The following is a 15,661-nucleotide window of genomic DNA, read 5'->3' on the forward strand; positions in this document are numbered from 1 at the left end:
ATGGAAAATCACAACTCAAATACATTTGAAATCTTTCAAAACACTATATTTAAGTAACAGCAAAAATGTTCATAAAAAACCCAAACTTCAAATGAACAAGTAATTGAAGTTCAGTGTAAAAATTCCTTTAATTCCTTCTGGTGTCAGCCCATCCTTTATTCTTTTGCTTTCTCCAGCTCCTCAGATTTCTGTCCTGTGATGTAACCTACCTGTGGGTTCAGTGCAGTTTCAGAGATAGTCATTCGATCCCTCACATATTCATTCATTTACTCATGCCCTCATCCTAAACTTTGCTCATTCACTCAGCATGCATTGAGCTCCTAATATTTACCCAGTATACCCTTAGGTACCAGAGAACTGATGTAGCAGAGACTGCAGAAGGGAGAAAAGTGGACGTGGCTCTATGTAAAAGGAGGGAGTCCAGGCACACAAATGGAATATAGAGAATATGGTGACAAGCAACTCACTGGCATTAGAGAAATGAAATCATAGCTCATGGGCAGCCCAAACAAAAGGGTGGGTAGAATGTTGCAAAGGCTCTTTAAAAGTACTGTATGAGGCACAAGATCGGTTTAGGGTTTGGAGTATGTTGAGTATGCAGTGATTGGTAGTGAATGGTGAGAAGGGGGCATAGTCACATAAAATAAAGCCAGATGTTTTTCCTCTCCACCTTCCTTTCTATACTACTTCAGGAAGGATCTGATTTACTGCAAGATGCTGACAAGTCCCATGGAGTCATTCTTCCCCTTCAAGGTCATTCTTCCCTTTGAAACAGGAGGATGCAACAGTATGGCAAAGAGGGGTTTTAGGAAAACCTTGAGTAAAGGATCACCTATAAAGACGGTGGGGAATAGGGTGCAGAGGAGGAGGACGGGGACCTACCAGGTACAAGAGGAAGACAGAGCCTACAACCAGGGGCTAATGTTCTATGCCTCTGGCAATCAGTTCACACAACACGCAAGCGGTGCTGATTCAGAGTTAGAATTTTTTGCTAGGCAATCCCTACTCATCTCCCCTTTTGTCCCAGAGAGCATCTTAGACTTACTATATCATCTATAGGAGTGTCTCAAGGAAAAGTAGAATGTCCACCACTTCTCCATCCTAGTTCACTCTCCTCCGAGTTATATAGAGATGTGGGAATGAGGAAGGAACAACTTTTGATAAGAATGCCTATTTTTAAATTTTACTTTATTATTCTATTTTATTTTTTGAGATGGAGTCTCGCTGTTGTTGTCCAGGCTGGAGTGCAATGGTACAATGTACAATCTCGGCTCACTGCAACCTCTGCCTCCTGGGTTCAAGCGATTCTTGTGCCTCAGCCTCCCAAGTAGCTGGGATTACAGGCATGTGCCAACATGCTCAGCTAATTTTTCTATTTTTAGTAGAGATGGGGTATTGCCATGTTGGCCAGGCTGGTCTTGAACTCCTGACCTCAGGTGATCTGCCATCCTCAGCCTCCTGAAGTGCTGGGATTATAGGCATGAGCCACCATACCTGGCCAAGAGTGCAATTTAAAAAGGAACCTAGCCTCAGCCTTTTGTTTTCAGTTCTTAAATCTTGGTGCAAAATTCACACAAAGAAACTGATTAAGAATGTTAATGATGTCTTAAAAATGCAAACTGAAGACAAATGCTTTCTCTTTAAAAATGGAGTTCTAATAGTGATATGTGATCAGCAACCCTATCATAGAACCCTAAACTGCTCTGTACCATGGCATCACCACCTCTTGACCCCGTTAGTCTGTGGTTTCAGCTTTCCATAGGTGACCTAGTGATTAGGCATTTAAAGCTTTAGTTCTTGGAGTTGCAGGCATGATGAGAATCTTTGAAAGTAAGAAGTCAAACTCATTGTTCTCAGCATCATTAGGGAAAACTGTAAGTTTTGATTGCTCATGCTAATAGAAAGGATCAAATTCACAGAGAAAGCAACAGTAACACAAAAGTTATGTCTTTAAATCAGGTACACAGTAGGGATATATGGAAAACTGCGGTATTGGGAGTTTTTGCGGAAAGTCCAATAAACCAGTTACTGGGTAATCTCAGGAGATGAATGTGCCACTATGTTTCCTGGATAGGATATTCAAAGCCTTCCAGAATCTGCCCCCAATCTGTCCTCTCAATTCTGTCTCCCCCTGCTCCCCACGATTACCAGACAGACCTAGGAAGCCATTATTTCTGTATTCCCACTCTCCTACAATCCTCCTCCCCTCTCCCAATCTTTCCAGTCTTTTCTCAAGTCAACCTTTTCAGCAATTAATTTAATTGTGCCTGATTTTATGGTTCCATACTTTCATGTCCTCATCTGCACTGTCATGCTCTTGACAAGCAGGGCTCTCATCTTCACATTTCTGTGGGTATTTCCCAAAGCTCAGAGCTGGGCACACAGCAGATGGTTCAATAAAGAACAGCTGAATGCAAGCCACAATGAGAGAAATTGGCCATGATTATCCAGAGACTTTAGCTCCACAAACACACGAAATCATAGATGTTTTGCCTACCTTAGTTTTACAGTGAACTGAATCAGGGTTTTAAGTACCAACGGCCTCTGAGGGTGGGTTGGCATACATGGCTGTCGCTCAACCACAAATGAGCTAGATGAAAAGGAAATAAAGCGCGTCATTTGAAAACATTGAAAATATTGAGACTGAAAACCACAGAGGAACAGGATGCTATCCACTCATAAAGTCCAAATTTTCTACACTTAGAAGATACTCAAACCCCCAATTAAACTCAGATCTTTACAATGACTTTTTATAAATCATTTAACAGTAGTAAATGAATCTTAATTGTTATAATTGAGCCATGAAGAAAAGCCCCAGTCCATTTAGTAATTTTTTTTCTTTTGAGAAGGGTCTCCCTCTGTTGCCTGGGCTGAAGTGTGGTGGCACGATCAAAGCTCACTGCAGCCTCAACTTCCTGGGCGCAAGTGATCCTCCTGCCTTGGCCTCTTGAGTATCTAGGACTATAGGCATGTGCCGCCATGCCTGGATAAGTTTTTTTATTTTTTGTAGAGATAGGTGTCTTTTTATGTTTTCCAGGCTGGTCCACAACTCCTGAGCTCAAGCAACCCCTTGCCTCAGCCTCCCAAGGTGCTGGGATTACAGGGTGAGCCACCATGCCTGGCCAAAAATAAATTTCATGACTTTTTTTTGGACTAAATATTAGGATTTCTGGTACATGTTAGTATTTTTTGTTTAGATTAGCTTATAAACATGAAAAAGTCCTCCATCCTTTGTTTCATATGCACATAAGAAAAAACCCTTGAAACTTTTTCTAAAATGTGAAAACTGAGCTGTAGGTGAGTGACATGACTTAGCTTGTGGAAAACTGAGCCAGTTGGTGAGAGAAGTGTTGATGAATAAATAGTGAAGAGTAGAAATGTGGTTTCTGAAACTTTCTGGGGTTCTATTCACTTCTCCCTGAGGCTTATTGTTGAATACTTCCCTGCCACTCTTCCACCTAAACGCCAAAACCTTAGGCAGGGTGTTCTTACTTCACAGAATGCAGGATGCCATTGATAGCACTTTACTTACTTCTTGAAAAGGTTGTAGATCAAGAAGGTGACTCTCTCTAGCATGTGAGTTCTTTGCACTGGAATGGGATCACCTTCATACGTCATTTTGGTAGATTGTTCTTCTAGTTTCTCCAATTGCCTTCTGAGTTGGAAAAGACTTTCTGCCAATAGTGTAAAGCTATTGAACAGCAAATGAAAATCAAAGATAGTTTTTCCATTTAATAATAAAAAAGGATTGTAACAATGGGTCATAGTTAATAAATGTTAAATTATTAAGTAATTATTAAATTAATTAAATGAATCACTTAATTTGATTTAGGTTAGTGACACTTCTTTATTTTTATTTTCCTAACCCATTTTTTTTGAATATGCATATGTTAAATATTTTCAATGTTTTCTCATTTAAACCTTCAATTATATATGTCATTATTTATGAAATTTTATCAACATCTGGAACCAAATCCCTTTTAATTGTTCTTTGTTTAAGCTTATTAAGCATATGTATGTTAAAAATGTGGCACTCACTAAAGGGCAAAAAAAGAGCAAATTTAAAGCCATAAAAAACATGCTATGGTTAATGTTTTCTTATGTAAGCATACTGAAAGAAAAACATATGAAACCCACATGAAAAACATATGAAACGATCTTCCCCCACAATATATATTTTTACAAGTCCTAAGTATTAGCCAAAAGTGATCAATGACTCTCTTTAGAGTAAGGTATATTTAGAAATGCTTGCCCCTGATAACTGCTTGGAATTTTATTCATTACGCAGTGATCTCACCTCAGAAATGGAGGTGGCGGTGTGGGCCAGAAGCCTGGGAAAGAGTAAGATTGAAATAGACACGGAAGGGACTTCCAACTACAGGAGACAGAACATCTTATCAGACTTGGAAAGTCCACCTCGCCATACAGCAACTCTTTCTACTTACAGTATTCCACATGTAAGACTATGGCAAGAGTGGTTGAATCCCTGCTGATTTTTGGTATGAGCTCCATTATCGGTTAAGATCTTTATTGCTCCCTTTATTGTTGTTTTCACAACAGAGTACAGTGACTTGGAGAATCAAAGTGTCTTCCCAAGGAAAATCAATGTTTTAAAATGAGTCAAACTCCTTACATTTCTTGACAAGTAGGCCTGGCAGGGCAGAGCTTTTAGTGAGGGGGTCCCCAGTTACTACATATTCCATTGTATTGACTTGTTCTCTTGGGAACCAATTTTAGATTTTAACTGAACAGTTTCTTTCTTTTTCATATTTTCCAATTGTTCCTTCAGTCAAATAGTTTTATTTTGCATTTATGACATGGAAAACCCTATGAACATTTTAATCTTCTAGTGCAAAGGGTAGTTATCTACATTTCATTGCATGTGTGCATACATAGATCCGGAATGCCGGGTTGTATTAACCATTTGTGACTTTTAAAAACTGACACATAAAAATTGTATATATTTGAGGTATTTGTGGTATTGTATATATTTGATGTATGTAAACATTGTTGAATAGTTACATCAAGCTGAATAACATGCATTATTACCTCACATACTTACTTTTCTGTGGTAAGAGCTCTTAAAATCTACTTTCTTAGTAATTTTCAAGTATACAATAAATTGTTATTAACTACAGTCACCATAAGGTACAATGGATCTCTTGAAATTATTCCTCCTAACTGAAATTTTCTATCCTTGACCAACATCTTTGACAAAAGAAATCACTATGTTGAAAACACAAAACTAACATTTAAAAGTTGAGATATCTAGGCCGGGCGCGGTGGCTCAAGCCTGTAATCCCAGCACTTTGGGAGGCCGAGGCGGGCGGATCACGAGGTCAGGAGATCGAGACCATCCTGGCTAACATGGTGAAACCCCGTCTCTACTAAAAATACAAAAAAACTAGCCGGGCGTGGTGGCGGGCGCCTGTAGTCCCAGCTACTCGAGGCTGAGGCAGGAGAATGGCCTGAACCTGGGAGGCGGAGCTTGCAGTGAGCCGAGATCGCGCCACTGCACTCCAGCCTGGGTGACACAGCGCGAGACTCCGTCTCAAAAAAAAAAAAAAAAAAAAAAAAAAAAAAAAAAGTTGAGATATCTATTTTCAAGATTTTGAAACTAGTACTTCTTTATTCTGTCCTTAAAGAAAGTATATTGCCGGTTTCAAAATTTATTTGAGTCTTTTAAGATTGATATCTTGCATGTGAAAATTCAGCATTCGATAGATGCTTTCTTTGATTTCCCCATGAGAATGAAAACTAAGAATACTTATACTACTCGTTTTCAACTGTAGATTTCTCAGGTGCTAATAAGCCATCAATAAGCTGAATGAACTGATGTTGCAGTCTAAACCTACATTCTCTGGCTGAGTGACACTGAAGTTTTGTATTTCCTGTGGTTTTCACTAGAAACTGCAGTCAATTCGTTTTACCAGTTCTGAAGCTGGTCGAGCCCGTTGTGGAGTGGACCCCCGATGCAGGCGATTTGCTGCCGCCGCTTCCAGTCTTGCAGCTCTTCTATGAGCATGTTGTTCATTAACAGGTCCGTCTCATGGATGATTTGGGTCATTTTACTGAGAGCCTCCTAAAAACAAAGGGGACTACTGAAAAGAGTTTCATAAGAAATAAGTCACTTAGAATTCAATTTACAAAACTATTTGACCTGGTAGACAAGGGCTTGGTTAAAATTTTGACCAAATATTTTACTAAATACTAGCTTCTATTTGCCAGGCCTTTTCAAACAATTAAATTATTGACAATAAAAGATGTCATGAGAAAAGAAGAATGGCCACAGTTTAACATTCTCTTCATGTGTTTCAGTATAAATATATTGAATTTGTAACTCCTGTGGCAATGATATTGAATCTTGTAGTCACAAAACTGTATAGTTGCTTATTAAAAGGATATTTATATATTTAATTTATTTTTTAAATAAAGATGGTTATCCATTTATATTAAAATGAGCTGACTAAAATTTGAGCCTTTCTGTGTTAATTTTTATTAGGACTGTTTCTGGGTTTTGGAAGGCATAATGGAGAATTATAACTTTCAAAGGTCTAGGGGGTAGAAGATATGAATTTCTGTTCTGGCATTATTGTAAGCTATATGAATGTGAGCAAAGTATTTAATTTTGCTGAAACTTGGTATATTCTCATTTATACAACCAATTGAATGAACTGAATTATCGTCAATGTTCCTTCTCTTTTTAAAATGTTATTCCTAAAGTAGAATAAAATGTCATGCATAAAAATACATAGCATAGATTTATTATGCATAAAAACATTAACTTTTTCTTGAATTAACTACTTGCATACTTAAAATCTGATATATAACTAAGTTTATAATTAATTTAGGGTAAAAATAAATGTTGTACTTGTTTGTGCTCACACAAATTCCTGCACAAAAAATTGAGCCGAATTTTTAGAAATGAACTACTGATTTATTAGTGACTGGTTAAATTTCAATTGCATTTATTTTTCAAGATAGGTAGAAAAGTGAAATAGAGATGTTTCCCCTCCTTAAAAATATTTAATTAAACCAGAAAAAAAGTTCTTGCTCTCCTTGGAAGAAGTTAGATTGAATATGTTCAGTTGCCAATGAACTATTTTGAAATCTAGGAAATTGCTTAATACTACGTCATTTCTCAGAGTAGAAACTAGAATATTTTTTTTTCCAATAAGATTTTAGCAGTCATCAAATGCTATTTTAATTATATATGTGCAGTGGAACCTATCTCAGCATATTAAGTACTTAAACTAAAACAGCCATGTCTGAAATAATGACAAATAAAAATCATGTAAAAGTTCCACCCTGAAATTAATGTTAGCTATAGTAAATGTATCACATAAGCAAGATAAATAGTCTCTAAAGAGGTCCAGCATTGTAAACTCATGAAGAGAAGCATGGCAAACAGCATGGGACTGTTCCTAGAAACCTTGCCGTTTTTTCATTCAGTAAATGGAACTGATAAATCTGACAGCTTGATTCTTTTCAGTTAGTCTAAGTTTAGAAAAAAGGAGAAAAATAGTCAAAAGCCCAAATTAAAATTCTTCACTAACCTTTCTCTTGAAATCGAGGCTGTTAAGCATTTCCTGCAGTGTCAAAACTTCCTGATTCATCATGGCGCTATTCTTGTCACTCTGATCTGCAAAGGTAAAGAGATCAGATTTAGAGTCCTCGCCAAGTCAAAGCTCTCTATTCCTGAAAGTCAAGTCAGCCTCAATCCACCACCCTAAAACAGCCCTGCCCCAGAGAACTTACGTGATAAGAGACTAATTGGGTTCACTAGAGGTGAGCTTGGAAGTCTCTCTCTGCTCATTTTGCCAGAAAGAATTACATCCAAGCATGAAAAAAAGGACCTCTTTATTTTACAGACCTTCAGGAAACACCATTCTGCACTTGGTGTCCGGTTTTGTTTTGTTTTGTTTTGTTTTGGTGGTGGTGGACAGAGGAGATAAAGTTGCTGTAATGGATTCCTTACTGGATACCTCCACATTAATTATATACTTGGTTATTTGGTAAAAGTAAGGAAGGCGGGGATTACCCTTTGTGCCCCTGATTAAATAATATTTGACTCTCTGTTGCCTTCACCTACCCCTCCCTGCTCTGCTTCATATGCAGGTTTTATGAGAAACTGCCTCATAGAGTTACAGTCTTATCTACCTAGTCTCATGAACTAATAAAAGACTAAGTTCTTTACTTTCTCCCACTTTTTTTTCTTTTTTTCCCCAAAATGCTCTAGCTTCATTGTAAAACTAGCAGTGGGCCAGAGTTGTAACTTAGAAAAATATCTGACTGAAAAAAAAGATTTATCCTTTTTCACATGGGGATACATACAATAAATAAACATTATATTATTTAATTTGAACATTAAACTTTATTGACATAGTGATGGGGCTCAGAAAATGACACCCCAAAATAATGGAACTAAAGCAGCAGCCTCAAGGTCTCTCTCAATCCTCTGTCTCTCCACAGCACACATGAAGTGCTTGGAAGCTCCCTGATCTACCTCGAAAATGGACCCTTAAGAGGAACACAATTGCCTTGGATCCCTTTCCTGAAATTTCATTAATCAGATAAACTTAAAATTCATAAAACAGAGGAAAAGTCTGAAAATTAAACACCACACCTAGAGCTCAAACTTTGTCCCAAACTATTGTTTGTTCTCAGGTTCCAGTCAATTCTTCAAGAGTATTATTTACTAACCACTGTCTGAGCATTGGGTCCATTCATTAACTTTAAAAATCATTTGCTTCTACATTTCCAACCTCCCTTTCCCTTATGAAGAAGGGCATATCAACATCTGTACCCCACTGGATTACTGGGTAACCATTCTCCTGCTATTCTCCCATGCTGTGCATGTTAAATTAATTTGCATGCCTTTTTCTCCTATTGATCTACATTTTATTAGTGCATATTCAATGAACCTTCAGAGGGTGAAGGGGGAAGGTTCCCTTTTTGCTCCTACAATGGCAAATGACTCTTTATACCAACCATTCATGTTCATGAAAAATGGGGACTGAGAATGCTGATTTGACTTGTGTAATTGTGAAAAAGAGGTCCCAGAACAACACTGGGGCAAATTTCTCTACAAAACAGGACTAATCTCTAGGAACTCATTTCTGGTTGTAATGATTCACAAATTTACTAACTCCTAGATCCCATACATAGCAAAATCTTGCTTATGTAGCATTTTGGCAACTGAAAACTTCTTTAGCTAACCTTTCCCATCTTCACCAAGGATATAATAACTTGTTTCCCTTGTATTTTTCTTTTCACTTATAACAGGATGGGACAAACAAAATAAATATTTGTGGATTTAGGTGATAAAAATAATAATTTTAATTCATAATGGACATGAAGCACTGAAAAAGTGACTCAAATCATAACAAATTAAGTTCAAAATAACCTAATTTTTAAAATTAGTAGTTTGCATATAAAATTTGGAATAAGGCTGCCTTCAATGAACATCACTTGATTACATTTATAGTTGTTCTAAACCCTTTTAGGGTCATGAACTCCCCCTTTGATAATGAAACCCAAGTTTGTGCCATTTCTTCTGAATGGAAAAGTTGTATGTACAAATAATTGTGAACATTTTGAATAATATTTCCTGGAAGTCAAGGCATCTTAAGCATATCAGGAGAAGAACCCAAAACACCTCATCTTCACGTATGAAAAGTTATGCTTGACCACAATCATTCATATTTCCTTCAAGATACATTTTAGGCCAACACTTTAATAGTCAAAGATGATTCTGTAAATGGAAAGTTTCTTTCTGATTTATTTTTTTGAATTATTTTGAAATAATTTTAGAGCTACAAAAAAGTTGCACAAATAGCACAGAGTTGTCATATATCCTTCACCTAGTTTCTTCTATTCTCTTACATAAACATAGTAAGCACAATGATCAAAACAAGTAAATTAGCATCAGCACAATTCCATCAACTAAACTAGACCTAGAATCTTGCCAATTGTTCCATTAATTGCAACATACTTTAAACTATTTTTCTATTATTATTTGTAAATCTTAGGTCTTGTAAATATTCTCTTCCCCTTCATTTTAGGAAAACACCTAGTTGTAAACAATTTCAGTGTTAAACCACAGAAAAAATAGTAAAATAAATTGCAGTGACCTTACATTTTGACATTTATGCAATTATTAAAATTATGTTTTTGGAGACTTTTTGACACGATAAAATACTTAAAATGTTAAATGCAGTACACAAAATTATATACAATATGATTTCATTTTTTGAAAATAAATACATAGATGTGTATGTATTTGAACATACAGAGAAAACGCTGGAAGGAAATATATTTTGACAGTATTTATCTGTGGATAGTGAAATTTCATCAGATTTTTTTAATGCTTTTGCCTATATTTTATGCTTTCTTCTATGAAACACATTTCTATTTTATAATCTTAGAAAATTATATTATTAAAATACTACTTGTAATTTTCTGATCATGTTAGGCAATTATTATTACTTTTGTTTCTGTGATAATTATATTTTAATTCTATAGGAGAAGGTTTTTATCTTTTAGAGACCTATGCTGAAGTAGGGGTAATTCCTCATGCAGTGTGAAATTTATGTTGCATTGATTGGTAATTTACTTGGAATTAGTTGGATATGCATGGATACACACACACACACACTTAAACACTCACACACACACATATTTATATGCAGAGAGAAAGAAGCAGCAAAACAAGAAAATACTCCCTGTATTTCCCTAGGCTCATCTAAGGAAGTAGATCAAATTTTTCAACTCTGTCAGTGAAAAAACTCTACTCAAGATGCCTTTTTGTCTCTAGGCATAATTACAGAAAAAACAAAAACTTACCCATTGTCTGAATTGTTTTATACCTGTAGTCAAATTCGTCTTGCAGGTCTTCTAAGTATTTAGTATCTTGTTCTGTCATCTTTTCACAAAAGAAAACATACTCACTCTGCTGTTACAATTAAGCACGTCAATCAAACAACATCATAAGTATTTTAAAAAACTGCTTGGTGCTTCCAGTCTCCAACAGCAACCAAAAACCATAATGAACCCACGCTTCTAAAGAGCTAATTCATATGAAAGTTGGATAATGCTGGAAGAACCCGATTGAACTTGCCCTTCCAGCTATTCTCTCTTTCTATTTGCCTGGAAGTCTTTCAGCCACTACTTGCTCATTTCTTAATTACTTCCAAATGATGCTATGCATATAATCTTTTTTTAATTGGAGAATATGAATATTTTTGCCCTTTTTAGAACTCGTGGGTATTTCATGTAACTCTGTACTAATGTATCAATATCACTTTTTGCTGAAATCTTCATTTAAATATGCTGTAGTTTATGACAATTCAGCTTAAATATTTTTTCTTTCTATTTCCTGAAATACGCCTATGCTTCTACTGTGTCTCCTGTTATTCTGTCTTTAAGATTTTTACTTTACTTTTCCCCAAACCTGGTGATGTTTTCCTGCTCAGATATAATAGTAAATGTCAAGATCTGCGCTAAAGGCTTTTTATATATTATCTCCTTCAGTCCTCACAACACCCATGAAGTAGGTTATCCTCACTTTTATAGAGAAAGAAGCAGAGGCCACGAGATGTGAAGTAACGCACTTGTCCAAGGTCACTCAGGTGCTCAGTGAGAAGTTTGTGGGAAGTCCAGCAGTCTAACCCTGACCCCACCCTTAACCAAAGATAGACTCACTGCGCTTCCTAGATTCAGACTACTGTACTTCCTTTTGTTCTTAGAAAAGTCAAACTTTCTACTGCCTGCTTATTCCAAGAAGTCTTCTCTAAGGAAACATATATCTACAACAACAATGCATTCATCACAAATTTTAAATTTCACTCAGAGTTAAATTTAATCCAAATTTTAAATTATTGGTTACAAAAAGTATAGAATTTGGAGGAAAAGAGTCTGAATTTGTGTCCCAGCTCTATGACTTTTTAGTTACATGGACTTGGGCAAATGTCTTTGCATTTTAGCTTCTTCGCCTGTAAAAAGGGGTGTGGGGGTGGGAGGAAGAAGGATAACAGTATCTACCTCAAGGAGTTGTTATAAGGATTACATTAGTTTGACTGCTTAAAACAGTGCCTAGTACCAAATATATGCTTCATAAGCAGTAGCTATTATTACTCTTCTAATCCCTGTTATCTCATTCTCTTAATGACATTCTCCATATTTATAAACCTTAGAAAAGAAACAAAGTAGTAGCTATTGACTACATGATATACTATCTACCCACCCATAGTAATAACAGCTACCAATTTTGTGCAACCTGTGCTGTGCCTATACCTTACATAGATTATCCTTTCAGCAACCTGCAAAGTAAACTATTTCCATTTTTCATGTGAGGAAACTGAGGCCCAAAGTCATACAATAATACATACTCAAGCTAGAATTCAAATCTAGTCTAGTTTAGCTTCAGTCTTTACTCTTTCCTTCCACTATACCCCAATACCACTTGCGGCATTTCGCTTTGATGCTAAGTTTCTGCGGAACAAAGTCCCACGGAAGGCTCTGAGCTACTGAACTCATGGAACCTACATGCACGAGAAAATGTATCAAAATAAAATATGATAGCTTTAAAGCAGAGATATACTGTGGTTCCATCTTTTGATCTCAAAATTAATTAAAAGCCAAAAGAAGGCAGTATCTTGCAGAATCTTCTAATGAAAAGTGGATGAAACCAATGCCAGATCTCTGAAAAGTCAATGCTCTGGTAAGTAATTAAGGGTCTTCTAGAGTATATTGTCATCAGTAATTGCAAAAGGTGAAAATACCCAGCAACAACCTTCAAAAGCTCTCTGAATGATCTGAGAGCTACATTCCAAACATTCCACAGAGAAACCGAGGTTATGGCATAAGTGGGGGAATTACATTGATTGGAAAGCATTGCTTTGCCTAAAAGTCAGACCAGGCTTCCTGGAATCAGCACCTGGGACAGGGATTAGGTACAAGGGATTTGTTGAAGGAGTCCTCTTGGCAGAAAGGACGTACAGGAGAGGGAAAGGGAAGGGGATGGAGCTAAGTGAGCATGTGGTCATCACTTAGGTCTAACTTTGGTTTGAGAAACCCAGGAGCATAACCTGCACCACAGGTTAACCCCAACTTGAGGAAAGGGGTCTGGCCTCTCTCCCCACAACCCCGTGTCACTCAGTCATTGTCTGAAGGCAGCCAAAGTCTTCCTGTAGAGCCAATTCTCCAGCGAAGCCATTAGCTGTCAATACTCATAGCAGCTGGGAATCCATGTACAGGCCTGGTAAAGATCTGCTCGGGGCTCCAAAAAATGTGGTCCTCTGCTGCATCCTGCTCCTCAGGATTTTAAAAGGAATTTGTGCTGGATGCAAAATCCCTCTGTGCACTTTATTAATGTGCTTAAGTATTCTTACTACAGTAAAATAATAATCTCCTGCCTTTACACACTTGCAGAGTGAGTAGAGCCCTTGGTTTTGACACTACAATGTGCCAAGGTATTTTGTCCTAGGTCTGTCTGATTCCTTCTCACAACAGTGTAAGCCCAGACTTTTGCATTCATGTTTTACTTGTTATGGAGGATCACTAAATCAGAAGTCTGAAAATAAATTTAAACCCTCTTCCTACTATTCAGATAATATATGGGACAGTTGATCTTTAAATATTTATAGTTTATTTATTTTGATGGAATTATTATTTTTATAAATGGCAAGGAAATGGATGCTATGTAAGTTTTGGAAAGGAAATTAACATCCTATTTTATATACAACATGGCAGAAAGTCTTATTCAAGACATCTTCACTAGATCAATAAAACTGATAAATCTTTAGATAGACTGATTATGGAAAAAAGAGAAAAATTTATCAATATTAAATGAGAGATGTGACATTACTACAGATTCTACAGATATTCAAATGAAAATAAACATTATGAACAACTTTATGCCAATAAAACAACTTATATCAAATGGACACGTTTCTTGAAAAACACGAATTACCAAAGCTCATTCAAGAAGAAATAGATAACCTTAATAGCACCATATCAAAGAAGTTCAAGTTGAAGTTAAAATGTCTCCCATAAAGAAATATTCTCATATGAACATAGTATGTGAGAGATATTTATCTTATTAACAAATTGCCCTATGATTTCTGTATACACTGACTTTGGGCACATGGGAGAATGGTGCATAGTTATATGGGGACAGCAGCTAGCCTTTCTAGGTATCTGTATAAGATCACTTACCTGCACACTGTTTTTAATGGCAGCCACTTTGTGCTCCACATTCCTCTGTCTTTCTGAAACTGAAGAACTTTGTAAGGATTTCTCCAGAGGCCCCTGGAAAAAGAATGTCCTGAAATTTCACTGGTTTTGAAAAGGTTTATGACGAACGCAATACATACAGCATACAATTCGAACTGAGATCTGGATCAATGTGATATGAATGCTCTATAGTCATTAAAAAAAGCTGAGATCATGCCACTGCACTCCAGCCTGGGTGACAAAGTGAGACTTCCTCTTAAATAAACAAACAAATGAACCCACCATATATAATTATAAATATATATATATATGAGATCTCTATTGCTTGAACATGTATATGCATGTATGTATAAATGCATTTGCAAATACACGGACAGATGTATAGATATGTAAACTCAAGTACATGTGACTGGAAGAATATATACACCAAAATCTTACCAATGTGTTCTCTCTGAATAGTGAAATTACAGATAATTTGATGATTTAAAAAATTCTGTCTCTAATTCTCTATAACATCTATATAACTTTTGAAATTGTATAAAACCAATATATGTAATTTTTAAAATGGTATAATGAAACTGCATTAAATTGGGCCTAAATTTAGAATTGAGGATGTTGGATCTGCTGGGATGAGATTTGTTTTTACTCTAGAACAAAGGGAGTTTATGAAAGAAAACATAAAAATGTTAGTCTGGTTAAGCAAAAAGACAGTTTCTCCAAGCAGAACCTCTTAGGTACTCTAATAATCTGATACTAGGTGTGTTCTTTAGATAAAAAGTTCTATAAATATTAGAGGTGAGAGTTAGAGATGTAAGCAGCCCCTTCATCTTAAGTTGGGTGGGGAGCCATGGTTAGAAAGGTTGATAACTAAAATCCGCAGCAAATTCAGTGCAGAAACCTCAAGTAGAACCCATATCCTTGACTCTTGATCAGAAGTTCTTCAATTATACCACACTCTTCCAATTGGTAAAGCCTTTCTAAAATTCTCTTTGTCTCATCAGCCCCCATTATTTGTCTACCTAGTTGAAATCGAATAACCAGTACTTCTTTTGTGGTAGTATGTGGTACTGGCAAATTATTTTCAGAGTGACTTTGATGAGCATATACTCAAACAAACATTTTGACTGATATCTTACATTTGAAGAGAACATGCTCTCACACACACACGTGCACAGACGAATAACTAGAGATAAGAAGGGTTCAGAAAAGGAGAGCTGAGAACACATATGAGAATACCATATATTTGTAAAAGTATCTTAATTTTTACCCCAAAGACACTGAATCAAACTATATGTACTTTAGAAACTTACTATAGTTTTAAAATTAAATAAAAATATACCATCCTTCTTCATCTAAAAAATAAAGTTGTCAAAACTTCAAAGTCCTCCCAAAACAGCCATAACCTGACAATAACTAAACATGAGAA

At 36.2% G+C, this 15,661-nt stretch overlaps 1 protein-coding gene across 5 annotated transcripts in view; it reads right to left on the reverse strand.

The window, feature by feature from the left end:
- Nucleotides 1–15,661, reverse strand: part of STAT4 (signal transducer and activator of transcription 4) — a 123,368-nt gene that overhangs the window by 28,958 nt on the left and 78,749 nt on the right. For all 5 annotated transcript variants that reach the window (XM_003907744.3, XM_021924382.2, XM_021924384.1 and 2 more), the window contains 6 exons: nucleotides 14,218–14,310; nucleotides 10,846–10,924; nucleotides 7,557–7,642; nucleotides 5,931–6,082; nucleotides 3,533–3,691; nucleotides 2,498–2,590 (listed from right to left, as the gene is read on the reverse strand). In XM_003907744.3, the coding sequence (XP_003907793.1) occupies nucleotides 2,498–2,590; nucleotides 3,533–3,691; nucleotides 5,931–6,082; nucleotides 7,557–7,642; nucleotides 10,846–10,924; nucleotides 14,218–14,310 (662 nt within the window). The remainder of the gene's footprint in view (nucleotides 1–2,497; nucleotides 2,591–3,532; nucleotides 3,692–5,930; nucleotides 6,083–7,556; nucleotides 7,643–10,845; nucleotides 10,925–14,217; nucleotides 14,311–15,661) is intronic.

Source organism: Papio anubis, chromosome 10 (genome assembly GCF_008728515.1).
Source record: "Papio anubis isolate 15944 chromosome 10, Panubis1.0, whole genome shotgun sequence".
Classification (NCBI taxonomy): domain Eukaryota; kingdom Metazoa; phylum Chordata; class Mammalia; order Primates; family Cercopithecidae; genus Papio; species Papio anubis.